Source organism: Pleurodeles waltl, chromosome 7 (genome assembly GCF_031143425.1).
Source record: "Pleurodeles waltl isolate 20211129_DDA chromosome 7, aPleWal1.hap1.20221129, whole genome shotgun sequence".
Classification (NCBI taxonomy): Eukaryota; Metazoa; Chordata; class Amphibia; order Caudata; family Salamandridae; genus Pleurodeles; species Pleurodeles waltl.
Genome location: NC_090446.1, coordinates 1,124,788,258 through 1,124,810,737, shown reverse-complemented (window position 1 = coordinate 1,124,810,737; position 22,480 = coordinate 1,124,788,258). Strand labels below are relative to the sequence as shown.

General features: G+C 46.1%; 1 protein-coding gene across 1 annotated transcript in view; it reads left to right on the top strand.

The window, feature by feature from the left end:
• Positions 1 to 21,265, top strand: part of NT5C (5', 3'-nucleotidase, cytosolic) — a 334,183-nt gene extending 312,918 nt beyond the window's left edge. The window contains exons 4-5 of the mRNA XM_069202028.1: positions 20,396 to 20,510; positions 20,588 to 21,265. Of these exons, the coding sequence (XP_069058129.1) occupies positions 20,396 to 20,510; positions 20,588 to 20,742 (270 nt within the window). The 3' untranslated portion in view covers positions 20,743 to 21,265. The remainder of the gene's footprint in view (positions 1 to 20,395; positions 20,511 to 20,587) is intronic.
• The last annotated feature ends 1,215 nt before the right edge of the window (positions 21,266 to 22,480 follow it).

Genomic DNA, 22,480 nt, shown 5'->3' with positions numbered 1-22,480 from the left:
CAAAGTGCACTAAAGTTCCCCAAAGAGCACAGAAGTCGTGATAGGGGAATGCTGCAGGAAAGACCAAAACCAGCAATGCAACAACGATGGATTTCCAGACGAGGGTACCTGTGGAACAAGGGGACCAAGTCCAAAAGTCACAATCAAGTCGGGAGTGGGCAGATGCCCAGGAAATGCCAGCTGTGGGTGCAAAGAAGCTGCTACTGGACAGTACAAGCTGAGGTTTCTCCAAGAACGACAAGGGCTAGAAACTTCACCTTTGGAGGATAGATGTCCCACGTCGTGAAGAGTCGTGCAGAAGTGTTTTCCCGCAGAACGACCGCAAACAAGCCTTGCTAGCTGCAAAGCTTGCAGTTAGGGTTTTTGGGTGCTGCTGTGGCCCAGGAGGGACCAGGATGTTGCCAATTGCGTCAGGGGGACAGAGGGGGCGCCCAGCAAGACAAGGAGCCCTCTCAGAAGCAGGCAGCACCCGCAGAAGTGCCGGAACAGGCACTACGAAGTGGAGGGAAACGGTGCTCACCCGAAGTTGCACAAGAGAGTCCCACGCCGCCGGAGGACAACTCAGGAGGTCGTGCAATGCAGGTTAGAGTGCCGTGGACCCAGGCTTGGCTGTGCACAAAGGAAATCTTCGTGCACAGGAGCCGGAGTAGCTGCAAAACACGCGGTTCCCAGCAATGCAGTCTGGCGTGGGGAGGCAAGGACTTACCTCCACCAAACTTGGACTGAAGAGTCACTGGACTGTGGGAGTCACTTGGACAGAGTTGCTGAGTTCAAGGGACCTCGCTCGTCGTGCTGAGAGGAGACCCAGAGGACCGTTGATGCAGTTCTTTGGTGCCTGCGGTTGCAGGGGGAAGATTCCGTCGACCCACGGGAGATTTCTTCAGAGCTTCTAGTGCAGAGAGGAGGCAGACTACCCCCACAGCATGCACCACCAGGAAAACAGTTGAGAAGGCGGCTGGATCAGCGTTACAGTGTCGCAGTAGTCGTCGTTGCTACTTTGTTGCAGTTTTGCAGGCTTCCAGCGCGGTCAGCAGTCGATTCCTTGGCAGAAGGTGAAGAGAGAGATGCAGAGGAACTCTGATGAGCTCTTGCATTCGTTATTTAAGGAAATCCCCAAAGCAGAGACCCTAAATAGCCAGAAAAGAGGGTTTGGCTACTTAGGAGAGAGGATAGGCTAGCAACACCTGAAGGAGCCTATCAGAAGGAGTCTCTGACGTCACCTGCTGGCCCTGGCCACTCAGAGCTGTCCAGTGTGCCAGCAGCACCTCTGTTTCCAAGATGGCAGAGGTCTGGAGCACACTGGAGGAGCTCTGGGCACCTCCCAGGGGAAGTGCAGGTCAGGGGAGTGGTCACTCTTTTTTCCTTTGTCCAGTTTCGCGCCAGAGCAGGGCTGAGGGGTCCCTGAACCGGTGTAGACTGGCTTATGCAGAAATGGGCACCATCTGCGCCCATGAAAGCATTTCCAGAGGCTGGGGGAGGCTACTCCTCCCCTGCCTTAACACCTTTTTCCAAAGGGAGAGGGTGTAACACCCTCTCTCTGAGGAAGTCCTTTGTTCTGCCTTCCTGGGCCAAGCCTGGCTGGACCCCAGGAGGGCAGAAACCTGTCTGAGGGGTTGGCAGCAGCTGCAGTGAAACCCCTGAAAAGGCAGTTTGGCAGTACCCGGGTCTGTGCTAGAGACCCGTGGGATCATGGGATTGTGCCAGGATGGCATAGAGGGGGCAATTCCATGATCATAGACATGTTACATGGCCATATTCGGAGGTACCATTGTGAAGATACACATAGGTAGTGACCTATGTGTAGTGCACGCGTGTAATGGTGTCCCCGCACTCACAAAGTTCGGGGAATTTGCCCTGAACAATGTGGGGGCACCTTGGCTAGTGCCAGGGTGCCCACACACTAAGTAACTTAGCACCCAACCTTTACCAGGTAAAGGTTAGACATATAGGTGACTTATAAGTTACTTAAGTGCAGTGTAAAATGGCTGTGAAATAACGTGGACGTTATTTCACTCAGGCTGCAGTGGCAGGCCTGTGTAAGAATTGTCAGAGCTCCCTATGGGTGGCAAAAGAAATGCTGCAGCCCATAGGGATCTCCTGGAACCCCAATACCCTGGGTACCTCAGTACCATATACTAGGGAATTATAAGGGTGTTCCAGTATGCCAATGTGATTTGGTAAAATTGGTCACTAGCCTGTTAGTGACAATTTAGAAAGAAGTGAGGTTCTGATTAGCAGAGCCTCAGTGAGACAGTTAGTCATAACACAGGTAACACATACAGGGCACACTTATGAGCACTGGGGCCCTGGCTGGCAGGGCCCCAGTGACACATACAACTAAAACAACATATATACAGTGAAATATGGGGGTAACATGCCAGGCAAGATGGTACTTTCCTACACTATTGCCGTGACAGCCAGGTCCAACGGGAAGGATATTTCACCTGTTCAGTTCTGCAGGACATTTTGTGATGAGCCCATCCCGCTCAACTAACCCTCCACCTTTAGAAGGTACTGCTTTGGTATCTATTCTAAAGGTGAGGAGTCTACAGTTAGAAATATTTATCAGAAGAATAAGTTACTTACCTCCGGGAAAGCTCTTTCTGGTGGATACTCTTAACTGCTGATTCCTCAGTACCCTCCCCCCCACCCCCACCTCTGCATTCTGTGTAGTTTTTTTTTCCTTACCATCTAAAAATGTCCCTAATTAGATATCTGCACATGGGTACCTCCAATTGTTTTGTGCTCTGCATCCAACGGTACAGGAAGAATCAATCAAGAAACCAATGATGGCGTGCAGAGGAAGCACTTACATGCTGCTCCGTTCCGTCACTTCCTGGGCAAAATGAAGCTGACGCAGAGTTGCATGCCACCAACTCATAACGCCCAGGAGCATTGCTTTGAAAGACACTCAGATCTATTCTGGAGCCTGAAAATTTCCAAAGCTGAAAAATCTGCAGTTAAATACAGTATCCACCAGAAAGAACATAATCAAAAAGGTAAGTAATGTATTAATTACTTACTTGCAATTCCAGTTCTGCATCCTAGGAATCCTCACTGGGTTATAAATAAAGACTCTTATTTACAGGGTTTTGGCATTGGGCAGCGCCACAAGTCTTCTTGCTGCACTACCCTGCGCCAGCGTGAAAGGCCACGACTGTACCATATTCATCCAAAACAGTGCATTTCTGTCCTTTCTCCCAGCGATGGTGCCGTTTTGGCTGCCTATCGCAAACACAGGCACCTCTGCGCCTTGGTGCAAAGGTGTCTGTGTTGCCTGGAGGATTGTTTTGTGCTGTAAATGGCATCTTCCTGCACAAAAGCAATCCCTAGAGGCATTTTCCTCTTTCCATGTGTGCTACAGAACGCACACAAAAACAATCCCTAGAGGCATTTTCCTCTTTCCATGTGTGCATGCAGAATTGGCACACAGGGAAAGAGATAAAAACAAGGAGAAATAAAAATTATTTTCCTTGCTATGCCTTACCTAGGGACGGGTAAGGATTTGGTGCTTCCCCAGGTTTGCGTGATTAAGTAAATCTGGACAACGTAAAAATCCATGGTTGTTGCATAGGAAAACCCACTGCAGTGCCCATGAAATGCATCCCTGGTGCAAAGTAAAGCAACACAGTAACTTGCGGTGCTTTGACTTACTCCTTATCAACAAGGCCTTTCAAAGCCACGTAAAGTGGCAGACAGAGGTCAAATGTTGGGCTATGTCATCTGACAAATTGTTGCTTATTTGGTTTTAATATGGGGACTGGTGTTTATAAACTCCTTTCAGATGGAGAAAGAAGAATAAAGTGATTAATGTGACAATGTTGCTGTGGTACAGAGAGAGTGAAAGGAGAGGCTGTAGAATATCATTTTTGGTAACATGCAACAACATCAAAATATCTGCATGATGTGAACTGTACACAGTTAGTAAAACAATAACGAAACACATTTTTTGTAATTCTGATAGAAACAAAGGTTTTATTAGGATCAAAACAAATCAAAACACTTTGGCCCTCATTATGACTTTGGCGGTCTCAAACTGAGACGGCCAAAGCCATGGGCGTCAGAAGATCGCCAGTGCTGGCGGTCTTTTGCCCGCTGTAATATAGATACTGCCAGGTTTCCACCACATTTAGGGCTGAAAGCCAGCATTAGCCATGCTGGTGTACGAGGAGCCTGGGTGGTGCTACCACCTGCACTGCCCCGCCTGTAAGATGACGCCTGTCATATTTTGACAAAATAGACAGCCTGGTGCTGTCCTGCTGGCGGTAGCAGCACCCCTTCCCTGCCGAACGACCTCCTCGCCGGACAAGGTAAGTTTGGGCGTCCGTCAGGGCAGGGGGGTATTGTGTGTGGTGTCTGCGTGTGTATCAATGTATGCATGCGTGTGTGTATGCATCTGTGAGTGTTGTGGTGTATGCGTGGTGGTATGCATGTGTGTGAATGCGTGTATGAATGTTACAGTGAGTGTTTGTCTGCATGTCAGTGTGCTCGCGTGTATGTGTGCATGTGTGATGCATGTGGGTGTGTGTGTGTGTGTGTGTGCGGGAAGTGGGGGTTGGGGTGCTGTGATTCTAGGGGGTGGGGGGCAGGGGGTTGGGGGTGCCGTGATTCTAGGGGGGTGGAGGGGCAGGTGATTGGTGGGGGGGTGGTGGACGAGCCTTCTACCATGACAGGGAAGGAATTCCCTGACACCGGTAGCCCTACTGCCATGGTCTGTGTGTCGGTGGTACCTCCGTGAAAACCAAGGCGGTAGTCCGGCTCATTATAGCGTTTGTGATCATGTGTGGACCGCTGGGTCGGAGATACACCACCAGCCTGTTGGCAGTGATACCGCCACATTAACCTTGGTGGTCAAAAGACAGCCAAGGTAAAAATGAGGGCCTTTATTCGGTGGTGCACAAATGATAAATATTCACTGAAACCTGATTTTCACACTGTAGGAAGTTGGCTCTGTATATACTATCTCAAAGTAAGAGATAGTGTGCACAGAGTCCAAGGGTTTCCCTTAGAGGTAAGATAGTGGCAAAATTAGATAATTCTAATGCTCTAACTTGTGGTAGTGTGGTCGAGCATTCGACTTATCAGAGCGTAGTGTTAAGCATTTGTTGTACACACACAGGCAATAAATGAGGGACACACACTCCAAGACTTACCTCCAGGTCAATAGTTTTTATATAGAAAAATATATTTTCTTAATTTATTTTTAGAACCACAAGTTCAAGATTTGAAGTAAATACATAAAATGCAAGGTACTCCACATAGGTAAGTTAGGAACTTTGAATTAAAGCAGTAACATACACAGTTTTAGTTAAAATTGCAATAAGCTATTTTAAAAGTGGACACACTGCAAAAATCAACAGTTCCTGGGGGAGGTAAGTAATGGTTAATTTGTCAGGTAAGTAAGGCACTTACGAGTTCAAGTTCCTGGGCATAGGCAGCCCACCGTTGGGGGTTCAAGGCAACCCCAAAGTTACCGCACCAGCAACACAGGGCTGGTCAGGTGCAGAGGTCAAAGGAGGTCCCAATACACATAGGTGCCTATAAAGAACAGGGGTGCCCCGGTTCCAGTCTGCCTACAGGTAAGTACCTGCGTCTTTGGAGGGCAGACCAGGTGGTTTTTGAAGAGCACTGGGGGGGACACAAGTAGGCACACAAAACACACCCTCAGCGGCACAGGGGCGGCCGGGTGCAGTGTGCAAAACAGGCGTCAGATTTTGTATAGGAATCAATGGAGGGACCCAAGGGCCACTCTAGCGGTGCAGGCAGGGCACAGGGGGGCTTCTCGGGCCAGCCACCAACCGTGTTAGGCAGAGGGTCGACTGGTGGTCACTCCTGCACTGAAGTTTGGCTCCTTCTGGTCCTGGGGGCTGCGGTTGCAGTGCTTGGTCCAGGCGTCGGGTTCCTTGTTACAGGCAGTCGCGGTTAGGGGGAGCCTCTGGATTCTCTCTGCATGCATCGCTGTGGGGGTCCAGGGGAGTCATCACGGTTTACTCTTGAGGTCGCAGTCGCCTGGGAATCCTCCCTGTAGTGTTGGTTCTCTGGAGCTCGAGCCGGGGGCGTCGGGTGCAGAGGGTGAAGTCTCACCCTTCCACCTGGAAGGGTGAGTTCTTTAAAAGTTGCTTCTTTGTTGCAAAGATGTTGCTGTGGGTGAGGAGTGCTGCTGTTCTCGGGAGCTTCTTGTCCTTCGGGTTTCAGGGCAGTCCTCTCAGGCTTCAGAGGTCGTTTGTCCCTGTCGGATGCGTCGCTGTGCAGTTTTCTTTGAGTCAGGAGACAGGCCGGTAGGGCTGGGGCCAAAGCAGTTGTCGTCTCTGTCGTCTCTGTCGTCTCTGCAGGGTTTTCAGGTCAGCAGTCCTTCTTCTGTCAGGTTGCAGGAATCTGATTTCCTGGGTTCTGAGGTACCCCTAAATACTGAATTATGGGGTGTGTTTAGGTCAGGAGGGCAGTAGTCAATGGCTACTGTCCTGGAGGTTGGCTACACCCTCTTTGTGCCTCCTCCCTGATGGGAGGGGGGCACATCCCTAATCCTATCGGGGGACTCCTCCACTCTCAAGATGGAGGATTTCTAAAGGCAGGGGTCACCTCAGCTCAGGACACCTTAGGGGCTGTCCTGACTGGTGGGTGATTCCTCCTTGTTTTTCTCATTATCTCCTCAAGCCTTGCCGCCAAAAGTGGGAGCAGTGGCCGGAGTGGCTGGCATCTCCACTAGCTGGGGTGCCCTGGGGTGCTGTAACAAAGGGCATGAGCATTTGAGGCTCACCGCTAGGTGCTACAGTTCCTGCAGGGGGAGGTAAGAAGCACCTCCACCCAGTGCAGGCTTTGTTTCTGTCCTCAGAGAGCACAAAGGCTCTCGCCACAGGGGGGTAGAAACTCGTCTCAGTGGCAGGCTGGCACTGACTAGTCAGTCCTGCACTGAAGGATTGGGTAAATTACAGGGGGCATCTTCTAAGATGCCCTCTGTATGCATTTTGTAATAAATCCAACACTGGCATCAGTGTGGGTTTATTAATCTGAGAAGTTTGATACCAAACTTCCCAGTATTCAGTGTAGCCATTATGGAGCTGTGGAGTTCGTTTTGACAAACTCCCAGACCATATACTTAATATGGCCACACTGTTCTTACAATGTCTAAGAATAGACTTAGACACTAGGGTCATATTGCTCATGCAGCTATGCGCTCACCTGTGGTATAGTGCATCCTGCCTTAGGGCTGTAAGGCCTGCTAGAGGGATGACTTACCTATGCCACAGGCAGTATTTTGTGGGCATGGCATGGCATCCTGAGGGGGATGCCATGTCGACTTTGCCCTTTTCTCCCCACCAACACACACAACCTGCAATGGCAGTGTGCATGTGTTAGATGAGGGGTCCCTTAGGGTGGCACAGCACATGCTGCAGCCCTTAGGGACCTTCCCTGGTCACAGGGCCCTTGGTACCACTGGTACCTTTTACGAGGGACTTATCTGTGTGCCAGGGGTGTGCCAATTGTGGAAACAATGGTAAATTTTTAGTGAAATAACACTGGTGCTGGCACCTGGTTAGCAGGGTCCCAGCACATTTCTTAGTCACATCAGCATCAGTATCAGGCAAAAAGTGGGGGGTAACTGCAACAGGGAGCCATTTTCCTACACCCACTTTATCATTTGTATGCAACATAGTTTTTTGGGGTAAAACTCTGCATCTGTGCAAATTTAGTGGACCTTTCAATGTAAAATGTGCTGTCTGTAAATGACAGTGTGCTACCACAGGATACTTTGGTTACATTACAAAAACGAGCCCTCCGTATGTCCATTATAGATAGATGGGTCACAAAAGTTTATTTTTCTGAAAATTGGGTCATGGTTATGAAAAGTTTGTGAAACACTGAATTATAGGGCTTGTCCATAGAGCTTTTGTTGATTTGTTCTCAATGGAATAGCCAATGCAGAAAATAGTAAAAAATAAAAAAAAAAGGCTACATTCCAGCAGCTGGTTGCAAATGTTAGCTTCCCATGTTAGGAACATATGCCTGTTAGGTTACTGCCACCCCAGTACAGAGAAATCCATAATTGGCAAATAAACTTGTAGATTTGTGTAAATATTTCCTTTTAAAAAAAAAATAAGACTTTAACACTCTTGCCACATCTAATGAATGTAAAGTGCTGTCTGACGTGGTAGAAGGATTACTAAAAACGCTGGTAGAGTGATAGAATGATTAGTATGAAATGAGAGACACCTTTGGGTAAAAACAAAATGCGTGAGTGTTCTTAAAACTATCCGATTCTGAGGAAAAACAGTATATGTCACGGTTTCGGGCGAGTCTGATCAGGACTCTGGCTGGGACACCCCTTGAGGTCACCGAATAACCTAGAGAGGTAGTGTGCTGGGGCAGAAGAGCAGCTAAAGGCATACACGGAAAGGACAGCTATGGACAGGCACAGGAAACAGGAAAGTAAAAGCAGAGCAATCCTTGTGTGAACAAACAGGAAACGGATTACCAGTGGACAAATACGCTGGGGTTGTACACAGAGTAAGGCGCAGAACCTCCCACAGTGACAGGGAATCTCAATGCCTCTGTGCAGTTTGCTCTTACAGATAGTCACCCTGCCAGCCCCATAGAAAGGAGGCAGCAGAAGTGATTCTGTCTCTGGACCCTAGAGCACAAACAAGGATAGTACTTACATACACAGGACACGCTCTTGTGGGTCCAGCTGGAAACACAGTGGCGATTCCTGAGAAAACAGCAATAGCACACTGTCACTGTTAGGCACGAAATACAACGTATAACACTGGACAAGGATGGGGGCTGGAATTGCCTCCTGGAAACCAGGAGCCAACCCCAGTACACAGGAGGACACGTGTACACTGGTGAAGACTGATAGAACACTTACCAGACACAAAGAACCAAGAAGAAACAAACAGAAGGGAACAAACAAAGAGGCAGAGGCAAGAACTAGGAACAGGCTCAGGCTGAAGCAAAGGCGGGACTAGGACTTGAAAACAGGGTGCAAACTTCTGGCTGGGACAAACAGAGACAGGACTGGGAAACTGAGAACAGGCAAGGACAGGGCTGGAATACAGGGAGTAGGAAATGAGCAGTAAACAGGACTGGGAAACAGAGCAGGTTTAGGCTGAAACAAGGCAGGAGCAGGGCAGAGAAACAGGGAGCAGGCTCTGGAAGAAACAAACAGGTACAAGGCTAAGAAGTAGGGAGCAGACTCTGGCTGGAACAATCAGGAGCAGGGCAGAGAAACAGGAAACAGGATCAAGCTGGAACAGAACAGGAACAGGAACAAAACTGAAACACCATCTGACAAAGGGTCTGTAACACAAAGGAATTGAAGTCCAATGCACGACGGGGAGCTTGAGGAAATGGCTGCTTATAAGCAGTTCCAAGCTGGGCTGCACAGGAGTGGTCACAGGTGTGTGTAATTTCAGACACTTGCAAGTCCTGGAGGAGAGGATCCAGTGAAAAGGAGCAACTGGACTTCTCCCATTGAAAACAATGGGAAACAGAATCTGGGTTTTCCTGACTACCAAGCTGTGCATTATGGGATTTGCAGTCCCAAGAAGCAAATGTAGTACTATACAAGTGTACCATGGTGAAAAGTGAAACAAACAGGAGTCAGCAAGGGACTCTAGATAGGTGTTCAAGGTGATTCCCAGGCTTCTGACAGTCCCCTTACAGCGCCCCCTGGAAATGGGACGACCGAGTCGTAACAGTATATGGTCCAACCGCAAGTAACACAGACAGGTCACAAGCCCTTCTAGCATAGGCGTTTGCAAACAAAAAAGCTACTTTTCATGAAAGGTTCTATATTGATGCCTGTGGATCTGCTCAAAAGGTGGGGCCATTAATTTCGACAATACTTTATTATATTTTAGTAAGTATTACTTTAGATAATTAAGTTCTCATGGAGGATAGGTTTTCTTCAGTTCTTCTGATAAATCTTTTACTGGTGGAATCGTGAATACAATCTTTGATCTGGCCTTTCTTTTGTAAGCAGTGATGGTAGGAAAATGCACTTTTTAAAAAGATATTGTAACTTTGATTTCACCAGATGCATAACGCAGGATACAATTATGTTTTCCTGGAACTGAATGAGATTGTGGTTTTTCTGCAAACATCGGATAACAACGTGTTTCCAGTTAAAACTGTAAGACGCTTTTGTGAAAGGCTGTTTAGCTTCTTAAATAATGTAAGCATAGGTGTTCCTATAACAGACATAGGAGACATACAGCCAAATTGAACTACTGAATATGACCTTCCCCTGCATCTTTGATAATAGATTTGGTCTGCACAGAAATTTCTTGTGTGGTACTGTTGATAAAATAACTACTATTGGGAAGCACCAATTACTCTGCCATTCTGGGAGGATAAGAGTAATTTTCGGATTACAATTCCTCAATTTCATCATTACTGTTAAAATGAGTGTGGAAAGTGGAAAACCGTACAGAAATGTGTTGGACTACTTCATCAAAGAGACATCACCCAGTTATCCTGGTTCCCACACTCTTGACATGAAAGTTTGTTTGCCATTTCACATTTGAACTTGTTGCAAAAAGATCTATAAAAGGAGATCCACCATTTTCCGGAAATATCTTCAAGCACATCGTTGTTTATTTCATATTTGGTGTTTCCTGAAAAACCTGCGTAACTGATCTTCCTGGCTGTTTTGAACACCTGTAAAATGTGCAGTGTGAATAAACAAATTCCCTCGGTATGAACCAGTGTCAGATTGCTTCGGCCTCTAGGGACAGAGTTTTTGAATTGGTGCCACTCTGTTTGTTTAGATAATACATTGTGATCAGGGCCAGCTTTCATGCTGGTGGCACCCAGTGCGACAATCTTTTTTGGTGCTCCGATCCACCCCCTCATCCAAGACCTCCTCTTCGGATTCCCTCACTACCATTTGGCCAAAGATCCCCTTATCTCTCTTTAGCCCCTCTCTCACATGCATTTTAAACGCTGGTAAAGGCTGACTTTACTAATCGACTCAGCTGTCCACATAAAATAGAGATCTTTTCTTTGCAGCAGGCATATGAACCCTCTTCGCTACTTTATGGTGAGTCATAGGCAAAAATCCAATCTCTCTCTCTCTGTAGCGAGAACATTAATCACAAGAGTTATCTTGACATTTTTATTGCTGCCTAAAACCTGGACACAAGGACTCTGTAGCAGGTGCTTTTGAACTGCAAGGTATTACTCAACACAGGACACCCCCCCCCCCCCCCATCCCCCTCCCACACACACACACACACAAGGTCAGTGGCCCTCCAGGTCAGGGACCAGTGCCGGTTTTATCTGCCTAAAGTCGGCCCTGATTGTGATTGTGTTGTCTTCCCAGAATAAGCATTACAAAGCTGTTATAAGCAAGCGCAGGAAAGTAGTAGTTAGTCATTATTGGGCGGTATCAGCTGACATAGCCCATACCAAAGATAGTCAGACTTTGTGAAGGGCTGTGTCTCATATGCACCCTATAGATCCGGGTGGCACTTCCATTGATTGCCATATAAATGGGGCAGATTGGGTGATCCACTTCAGGAGAATTTATGCTGCAGTAGATTATGATGGTGGGACGTCAACACTGAAGCTTTCTCAACCCTTTCCCCATGTTTCCCTGCAAGAAGTTATGGTGGTTATTCAGGGTGGGTGGGGGGGAGGAGGTAAGGTGCTGGGACTAAATGGTGTCCCAGTTGATCTAATTAAATGTGATCTTAGTATTTGGGCACCATTGTTGACAAATGTCTTTAATAGCCTCCCTCCCTCACTAATTCCCGATTCGTGGGAGTCCTCAATTGTTCCAATTTTTAAAAAAGGGAACCAAATGCTAACGTCTGATTTCTTTGATCAATATCCCTACCAAAATTCTTGGAAGAGTGATATATAATAGAATATTGAAATGGATTAATGACAACAACATATTAAATGCTTTCGTAGAGGTTTTCATAGAGGAGTAGGTACGGTAGAACAGTTTTTAAACCTCCACCCAATTATTGGGAACTATACCATTGTGTAGCAATCTCCACTCCGTCTAGCCTTTATGAACCTGTTGATGGCTTTCGACTGTGTAAACCACTTAAAGCTGTTGCAGGTCCTTTTTTTAGCTAGGTATGGATCCTGCATTGGTACACTTACTGGTGTGTTTGCACATTGGCACGAAGGCACAGGTCAGGTTAATTAACAAGGCAGAAGTGTCCAACATCATTAATATTGAGCCAAGGATGTGTGTTGGCTCCACTGTTATTTATTTTGTATATAAATGATCTTAGGCTGGAGCTCACTAGGTGCACATCTGACATCCCAATGATAAGCGGCACTCCCCTCCCTACCTTACTGTACGTGGACAATGCAGTTTTAATGTTTCACTAGCTTGCACTCTAAAAGCTTTATGCACTTTAGTTAATTCATTTGTGCAATTCATGGCAAATCTTGATTTGACGACCAATTTTGCTAAATCTTTTATTAAGGTCCTGCGGGGCGAAATAAGTTAGGCTGTCCTCAGTCAAGGTGATTAGGAATATATTGTCTAGTACTTGCACTTTTCGCCGACCTGGGGGTTATGTTTAGTTCTAATGGCACGTGGTCCCCTCACATTCTAGATAATAGGGTTAAGTTCTTTAGGGCAGTACGCTCCCTCCTTAGCTTATTGTCTCCAAAGGGAGGGAGGGAGGGTACTTGCACCGCTGTTGCAGATATATTCTGCCCAGTGAGTACCTATAGCGACAAACTGGGCTGGTATTTGGGATATAGGCATCACACTAACCCTACAAAGGGAAGAAAACTGTTTTTTGGGCAGAGTACTATCAGCCCTGGTATCGACATCTCATTTTATATGCCATAAAGAATTAGGTTTGACATATTTGAGTGACTACATTTATTCAGCTCCCCCCCCCCCCCCCCCTTTCTGTGGGTGTGTTGTGCATTTTACACACCAAAGAGGCATCTTTAACAAGAAATATAGTGGCTGATTGCCTGGCCTGTTATAGAGGCCTTTCCATGCTCTGGTGAGCTTTGATGAAAAAGTCCCTTGAAGAAATTGTTTTTGCAGATATTTTCTCTGTTTGGACATCTGGCTCCCTAACCGGCAGAAAGCAAGCCTGTGCCCTCTTGCTTGAGAGTGTGCACTTAGAGAGCTTGAGGGAGGAGGGAAACAACGTGACTGTTGCGAGTTATCAGCAGCTCTCTTCTGAGGCTCTTTCCACAAGGTATTTATGCAGCACCACCAGGAGTTGGATCGAGTCCAGTTGTTTCGTTTTAGGGGAGGCATTATACAGTATTATCCATGCTGTCCGATGGGCTTTCAGATTAAACTTGCCTCCAGAATATGTCCATGTAATGACTCCTTTAAGCAATCCATGATTCACTTTCATTTTTATGGCTATCACAAGCTTTATACTAAACAATTTTCAGTTCAATTTCTGAGACTCATAAACTTTCGACATTGTGTTCAGGCCTACTGCTCTTTCCTGGAGCTAGGGGATGAGGAAACGTGCCATTGTGTAAGCTTTTTCCTCGGAGTGGCGGTATGCTCTAGAACATGGATACTCAAAGTACGGCCCGGGGGCCGCATGCAGCCACCAACCCCAACCTTTACATGTGGCCCCCTCAGCAACAGGAGTATAGGGATGCTGCTCACTGGATTCAGCTCTAAAAATAAAAGATCTTAAATATTTCGTGGTTAACTGGTGGAAAGGAAATAATTAGAGAGTCCTGAGCTTCACTTAAGAAACAAGTTCATTTTTAAAGACATCTTGCAGGGAAAGTGTAAAAATATAACAGTTGCTTCAAAATTCAAAACGTGTATTAAGTTAACATGATGAACCTTTCAACCTAAGTATAAGTTATTTAAGTATAAGTTATTATATCATTGCAATGATAAGTATTAATTTAAAGGTGATATTTTTCAAACATGAATTCAGAAACATTAATTCTTACCCTACCCTGACAAATATGCCAATAGCGAATTAAAGACGCAAGTCAGATGTTCTTTGCATGTTTTGAGTGGCCTGGGCTCCTACTGTACATGAACAATTTTATAGTTTTTTTAAAATCAAACACAGGAGCATATTTTTACAGTGTAGATGCTGAAATTTTGCTGTCCTCATATGTGATAATGAAAAAAGGAGGGAAAGTGAAAGTAAGCAATTGTCTAGGATCACACAATTTGGAAAAGTGGGGAAGACAAGATTAATCTCAGGTTTCCTAGTTTCATATTGCTCAAATCAGTCACTAGGCGTATATCCTTCACTTCGCCTACCCATACCTAGCAGCCAATCCCCCTAATTCCCTCGCTCGGCCGCCATTCCTCTGGCATCAATGCAGCCCTCGGGCACATCACAGACCAAACTTTTGGGTCCTGTGAAAATGTCTGTGAGTACCCATGCTCTAGAAATTCCATGTGTTCTGAGTAACTAAAAGTATGCATTTAGGTTGATTATTTCAGCTGTGGAGGGCATTGCTGTAACTATAGACTGTTAATGCTAATTGTTTTATCTGTATATCTCAATTTTAATGACTTGATATTAATGTGTGTTTCTTACAGTTAGTTTGATTCTCTTTTACCTTATTGGTTTGATGGATTCTTAACTGATTGATATCAGTTTTGTATTTATTGTATCCGTTTATGGCTCTATGTCAGCCAAATAAAGTTCTTTTGTCTGTCTGTGTTGTCTGTCTGAAGCAACAACTTTTTATTCGAATGATGGTTGAATTACATGCAAAGCAAGATGCATGCAAGATGTATAGCTTTGAATTCCAGTATATTTATAGGGTTCAATTGCTATTTCGTTGGCGAAAACGGAGTTCCTTTCCAAAGATTTGTTATCATGTTCCACCATCTGATTGAATATTTGGCTTGTGGTGTTGGGAGCGGTTTGTTTTCTCAACTGATCTAGTCTTGAATCCATTGGTCTTCCACTCATTGTTGGAGAGGTGTCATGAAAAAACGTGCATTGGTTGCCAGATAAATGCATAACACCATTTGTCCTGATTTGTTCCTATTACAGACTCCATCTCCGCAGCGGGAGATGGAGTCTGTAATAGAAATTGACATTTCTTCAAAATGGTAGAAGCTCTTCCCCAAAGGATGCCCTTTTTACGTTTGTGTTCAGAGTAGCACCTAGAGATAGTCTAGTCTCTGAACTGGAGTCATTGTTGACTTTGCATTGTTGACATGGAGACCTACAGAGTGAAGAAGGGATATAGGCGGTCATTCTGACCCTGGCGGTCTTTGACCGCCAGGGCGGAGGACCGCGGGAGCACCGCCGACAGGCCGGCGGTGCTCCAATGGGGATTCCGACCGCGGCGGTAAAGCCGCGGTCGGACCGGCACCACTGGCGGGCTCCCGCCAGTGTACCGCCGCCCCAATGAATCCTCCAAGGCGGCGCAGCTTGCTGCACCGCCGCGGGGATTCCGACCCCCCCTACCGCCATCCAGATCCCGGCGGTCCGACCGCCGGGATCCGGATGGCGGTAGGGGGGGTCGCGGGGCCCCTGGGGGCCCCTGCAGTGCCCATGCCACTGGCATGGGCATTGCAGGGGCCCCCGTAAGAGGGCCCCTACATGTATTTCACTGTCTGCTGCGCAGACAGTGAAATACGCGACGGGTGCAACTGCACCCGTCGCACAGCTTCCACTCCGCCAGCTCGATTCCGAGCCGGCTTCATCGTGGAAGCCTCTTTCCCGCTGGGCTGGCGGGCGGTCTGAAGGCGACCGCCCGCCAGCCCAGCGGGAAAGTCAGAATTACCGCCGCGGTCTTTCGACCGCGGAACGGTAATCTGACGGCGGGACTTTGGCGGGCGGCCTCCGCCGCCCGCCAAGGTCAGAATGAGGGCCATAGTGGTGTTGAAAACCGAGTGAGACTATTCAGATGAATGAACTTTTATTAGTCATTCTTATACGTATGGATATATGTAAATTCTGTGTCTCCTGATGTGTGCGCCCACAATTGCCATCCACTTTCAAATTGTCCTGGATGCATACTTTGGACCGAAATGAAGCACTCTTTATTGATAATGAGCAATTCTCACAGAGAATTGGAAATAGGCGTCTTGCAAGTTCATTGAACATATCCAATCTCTGTTTATGAACTGAGGATAAACCTGGTGTAAGGTTTTTGTTTTTCGATGTACTGTTGTCCTGCCTCAAATTCACGATGAGAATACATTTTTTAGAGCTTTCTATGGTACCAACAAATACCTGGAATAAATACCTTTCCGTCGATGTCGTGAAGGAACAGGTTCTGTTGCTTGGTTTTTTTTTAAGGAGAGATGTTACCTCCTTTCTTAGCATAGAAAGCTGATGTTTTGGTGCACTGTTTGGCAAAATCTTCAATGGAAATTATATGAAAATAATTGTGCATCTGTTTTCAGTGATTTTGCAAGACCCACCTATCTTTTGACATTATTTTCGACTCTTCCACTTGTTTGGATAAAGTCCCCCACTGGTGTGGGTAACAAAAGAGAAGGGGGCAGGCGTGAAGCTTGTAATTTGCAAATTCACAGGCTTTGAAGGTGCTAAAAGGTATGTTTCAAAGTACAAAAGTCACTGTGAGAGTAAAAAAAGTTTTAGGGAGTCACAAAACAACTTTTTTACCCCATGCGAATCACAAATAGAGGGCATGAATAGAAGGTCCCCTCAAATTTGCGAGTTGCAGTGAATCAATGATTTTAAACTGTGCTTGCAGTTGCAATCTGTTGATAATTTACCAACACAAATGTGGGATGATAACTGATTTACAAAAGGAGAAACTGGCCTCCAGGGCAAGCATCTTCAGAGGATGAGGTAGTCATCCTCGAAACCACTGCATGCTCCCCCGGATGCTGATAAAGTAGCTAATAAGGGGCACAAGCTGCTTAAAAACACCAAGCATTTCCAAATAGAGTAAGTCTGGGTTTAACATGCAACATATACAAACAATGTTTACATATCGAACCACATTAAAGCCCAACATGCTGCCTTTTCTGCCATTACTTGGTATAGGTAGTGGAGGCAGTGGTGCTGGTGGTATGGTATCGGTCGTGGTGTTAGTATCATATTGATAGATATGGTTTGGTATTGGTCATGGTCTGATAGTAGTTGTGCTGGTGTTACTGTTGCCAGTATTGATGGTGGTGGCATTGGCGTAGTTGTTATCGATTGTGCCACTGAAGGTATTGTGTCTGGTACTGGTGGCGAATCGGTGGTATTAGTAGTGCTGCTGGTGGCATTGGTATTAGGACTCTGTACACTTTACCACTGCTAACCAGTGCTAAAGTGCTTGTGCTCTCTCCTCTAAACATGGTAATATTGGCTTAATCTGTAAATTAAATGCTACTAGTGGCCCTGCAGCACTGATTGTGCTACCCACTTCAGTAGCCCTATAAACATGTCTCTGGCCTGCCATTGCATAACCGGTGTGTGCTGTTATAAAATGCCATTTCAGCCTGGCAAAATAACCCTTTTGCCAGGCTCAAACCTTGCTTTTTTAATACATATAAGTAACCCCCTCGGGTAGGCCTAGACAGTCCAGAGGGCAGGGTGCAATGTGTTTAAAAAATAGGACATGTATTTTTTAGTTTTACATGTCCTGGTAGTAAAGAACTCTTACATTTGTTTTTCACTACTGCTATAGGATAATATTGGAGTTGCCATATTAGAGTATAAGCATCATTTCCCAATGGAAAGAGATACATTTTTCGGGGTCGGTATCTCTGAAATCACAATTTAAAACCCTAACTTACGGTGACGTTGAATTTTACATTGCAATTCTGAAAATGCCACTTCTAGAATCTTGGCATATTCTTGCCTTAGCCATTTGGTGCCACCTCTGGTCACATGACTGGGTGTAGTTAGCAGATGGGCTTTGTGTATTCCCCTTAGATAGGCATACACAATGGGACCTTAGGTGTAACTTGATGGGCCTTCCTGGCAAGAAAAGAGGGAGGAGCTGGGCATGGCTGTATCCTGAGCCCACACCCAGTACTGCATATACCATGTAATTAGTCTGGAGCCAGGGCAGGACACCTGTGTACTTCAAAGGCATGTCATTGAAGCCTCCTGGACTTCAAAGGCACTACTGGGTATAAGAGCTGGACCCCAGATACCACCATTTGAGTACACCTCTGGACTTGTGGATACTGTGCCAGAAAGAAGGATTTCTGTGCTGCTGACGGACTGCCATTCTGCTAACCTGGCTGTTCTGAACTCCTGCTTTGCTCTGCAGACCTGGTGCCCTCTTGCCTGGTTGAGAAGGGCTGGATCTGCATCTCTCTTGAACCCAGAACCCAGAGTGACTCCAAGGACTAGTTGGCTGGCCATGGCGGAAGTCTTAGGGACCTGATAGACTTCCAACCACCCTGCTTCTGCACCTGGTGTCTGCCATCTGTGAGTGTACCTGTGCCAAGTGGTGCCACCCCAGTCTTGGACATTTGGAAGTGGGCCTAAGGGGCTTTCCTGCAGAACCAATGCATCGCCTCTGCTGAGGAGTGAATCCTCAAACAGAGCCAACACATTTCTTCTATAGATTAGTGCATCCCTGAGCAGAACTGAGACATTGCCCCTACTACGTGGATTGGACCTGTCGCAGAAGACTAACATCGCCGCAGCAACCCACATCTTGGAACCGATGTAGCGCCTTCAGAAACACTGCTGTGTGACGCTGTCCCCGGCGCAGCTCCTCACATCCCTCGGCAACAATGACAGCACACTGCATCCCAGCTGCTCCGCTCCTTGGAACCAATGCATCTTCTCAACTGCACAACACATCCCTGACATGGGCCTTCGCATCGCAAGCCCTGTTGGCGGGATCCTCGACATCAACACATCAGGATCTCCACTGCAACCTTGCCGCATCTCGGAACCTATGCCTGGCCGTCGTTGCGTGACACATCTTTGACTCTGATCCACGCAAGGGTCTGCAACCAGGATTTAAGGTACTTTGTTCAGCGAGCCTAACTGGGTCCCTGTAGCCAGCCCGCGCTCCATCATGGTCGGCCTGAATTTGTCACTTTGTCCAGGTCCAATGTGACCAGATATCCCCAATTGTGCTATATGCTTTTTGGCACTATTTTCACTTAAAACTTTAAAATTCAAAATCTTCAGTTCTACTAATTAGATTTTTGTCAGTTTGGACTTGTTTTATTTATTAAAACCTAATCTATATTTCCAACTCTGTTGTGGACTCCTCCTGTGGTGCGTTATCACTGTGTTACTGTTTGAAGTCTTGAACAAATATTTTACAGATTGCCTCTAAATTAAGCCTGACTGCTGTGTGCTAAGCTATGAGGGGGTTGAGCACAGGATAATTTGGGGTTTGCTTGTGTCTTATCCTGACAAGAATTGTGGTTGCCGCTTGACCAAGGCTCCCACCCCCGTCAACCAACAACCCAATTTCTTACAATGGTGGTGTGATGTTGATGGTATTATTGTTGTAGTGGTGGTAGTTGTACTGGTGGGGTGGCTTGGTATTTTGTGAAGGTGATATTGGTTGTGGTAGTGGATGCTGTTAGCGGTTTTGTTGTTCTGGTAGTGATTTGGCATTGGTGATTCTGATCAGGTGACCATGTATTAACATGTGTACATCTCATATACACACCCTCTAAATGTTTTTTAGTTGTTGGAAGGCATTGTTGGGGTGAGGTTCGCCCTTGAGTTGCTCTCGTGTCATGACAAAGGCATTCAAATACGCCTGGTGCTGTTGTTTAAAAAATACATTGCTTTCTGTATACGGTGCATGTATGAGATAAATAATTAAATGAGAAAAAAAAATGTGATGCTAGTGAGCATAATTTTTAGTTTTTGAATACTCCATCGTGAATTACATTGCAAGATCTCTAAAGGAGATGGAATAATACACCAGGCAACAACAGCATGACAGTGAAAGACAAATACTCCTCTTGGCTCATCCAAGATGTGATTCATGATTTCTCTAGCTAGTGGTTGAAAAGCTACCAACCCAGTACTGAAAATGTTCAATTGGAAGCAGTGCGAACGGCGTGACGGAGGTCTGTTGTCTCCTGCAGGCCTTCATCACTGTATTCCCAAAGGCATGGCCAGGGGGGTCTCAAAATGCCTCCTTCCTCCTTAGTATTTACGAGACGGTTTTGCGACCTCGTGTTAATGTACATTTTACGATGCGGCTAATTAATAAATTAGTTGCGTTGCAAAATGAAAACCAGTTCCTGAACCAGTCAGTGTGGAATTAGTACCCAATATAAGTGTAAAGACTTATTATGTCACTACCACATTTTCCTGTGGTAAGGTTTGTATATAGTACACTCCTGAACATGTTTCCCAGATCCTTTGCAGAGTTCTGGGCCCTGAGCTGTGTAACATCTCTAGGCTGTGCATAATTCTAGCAATGGGACGGTTGGTGAAGAAGAAGATAGTGCTGTGCAGACCACTGTAATAAAGACACGTCTCTCTCTTTACCTTTGCAGTATGATTGGGTGCGGGAAAAGTTTGGGCCCGACTTTGTGGACAGAATCATCATTTGTAGAGATAAGACCATGATTCGCGGCCACCTGCTGATTGACGATAAGGATACTATAACAGGTTTGACCTACTTTCTTAGAGTGTTTGATTTCGACTGTACTATGGCATCGTATAAACGGTCTGCATTTTCTTTCTAGGACTGCTGGCCAAACCCTCCTGGGAGCACGTTCTCATGACTTCCTACCACAACAAGAACCTGGAGTTGCTGCCCCCTCGAAAGAGACTTGACAGCTGGACTTCTGACTGGAAATCAATAATAGAAAATAAACGCAAGGAACTGACGGGCAAATAGCAAGTACATTCATAAGGATTTCTGATGCAAGTGCTCCCAGTTGTCCTTGGACCGGCCATGTCTGCATGATGTTGCTCCATCCGAGGACATATCTCCTAATAGGATTAATTTCTCACTGGCCCTTGCACTGAAGTGCACCAACGTCCTCCCAATTTTAATACATTACAGGCATCAACGCAATTCTGCATGGTGTGGTGTTTCATGGTCTCCTCTTATCAGTTGTGTTTGCCCAGAGCAACCTCAGCCCCAACAGCTCTCATTTGGGCTATGGGAGGATTTTTTTATGTTTTAATGAAAAAAATAATATTCTCAGGCTTTGGCCTGGATAGGAGGCAAATGAGTGCATGGACACGAACAAACTATTGCAAATTCCCCCTTGAAAAACTTTAGTAGACAGTCTTAAACATGCTGACAAATTAAGTTGCGAGAACTAGAGGTGCAGACCACCTCTTCACAGCACAACATCTGTAAAAATACCAACTACTATTAAAAACAGGCCTAAGGGGTGAGTGATTGGCAGTGGGGTGCGGGGTGGCGATTTGGGGTAAAAAGGACAATGTAAGGAGGACCAGGGGGGAAATATTGACAACAGATGGGGCAATACGGACAACGAATGGATGGCGGGTGGTTGGGACCACCGTGGGAGAAGATAACGAGGGAGCCAGTTGAAAAACGTACAGTGGGAGAGTGCTTACACATAAAGAAAATAAGTGGATCGGAGTATTGATACGTTTTAACTAATCTTTAGTCCATAGCATGGTCCCTTCTGTACTGTACTGGAGCTATATCAACATTTATATGCATAAGCGGGATGTAAAACACCTCAAGTAGAACTTAGGCGATAGGTGATGGTTTATAAACATTCAAAATTATGCGAACAGAGGCAGTTTGTGTCAGCAAACACATGGGGGGTTATTCTAACTTTGGAGGAGTGTTAATCCGTCCCAAAAGTGACGGTAAAGTGACGGATATACCACCAGCCGTATTACGAGTTCCATAGGATATAATGGACTCGTAATACGGCTGGTGGTAAATCCGTCACTTTCCCGTCACTTTTGGGACGGATTAACACCTCCTCCAAAGTTAGAATAACCCCCTTGATCTTTTCACACGAACTGTCATTTTCCTTGAACTAGTAAACGGAAAATGAGGGCCAACGTAGCGTTTCCACGTTAAGAATCGATCTCTTAACAGAAGGCAGTTGTGCTGTTTAGACGCTGGCTTCCTGGACGTGAAAAGCAGCGTTTTTGAAAATACCAACGTCTTCCCTCTAAACCGAGCTGTTAATGCTGGAGTCAGAGGGCGCGGGCTTAAACTACTTAGAAACAAGCATTTGGGAAAATAAATAAGGTAAAAGCAGGAGCAAACGTCAAAACTGGTATGGTCAGTGGAAAAAGAGACCGTGGGGGTGCCAGGGGCAGAGCATATTAAAGATCATCGGCTTTCCACAGGTAAAGATTCCCCGAGCATCGTTAAACTAAATCACAGGCCAACGCACCACAGCATCAAAAGGTCTATCTACATGAGAAGAACGGAGAAGGAGGGTGCAGAGGAAAAGCTCAGGGAAGTGGGGAGGGGCGAGAAATGGTAGAAAAGTGCGATGAGGTAAGAAGAGAATGAAGCCAGGGAAATGTTTTAGTTGAGCGATAGGAGAAGGAGTAGTTGTTGAATGGAACTGCATACGAAATACTAAACAGAAATTAGTTGAGGAGAGAGAAAATGATCAAGTGAGAGGTGG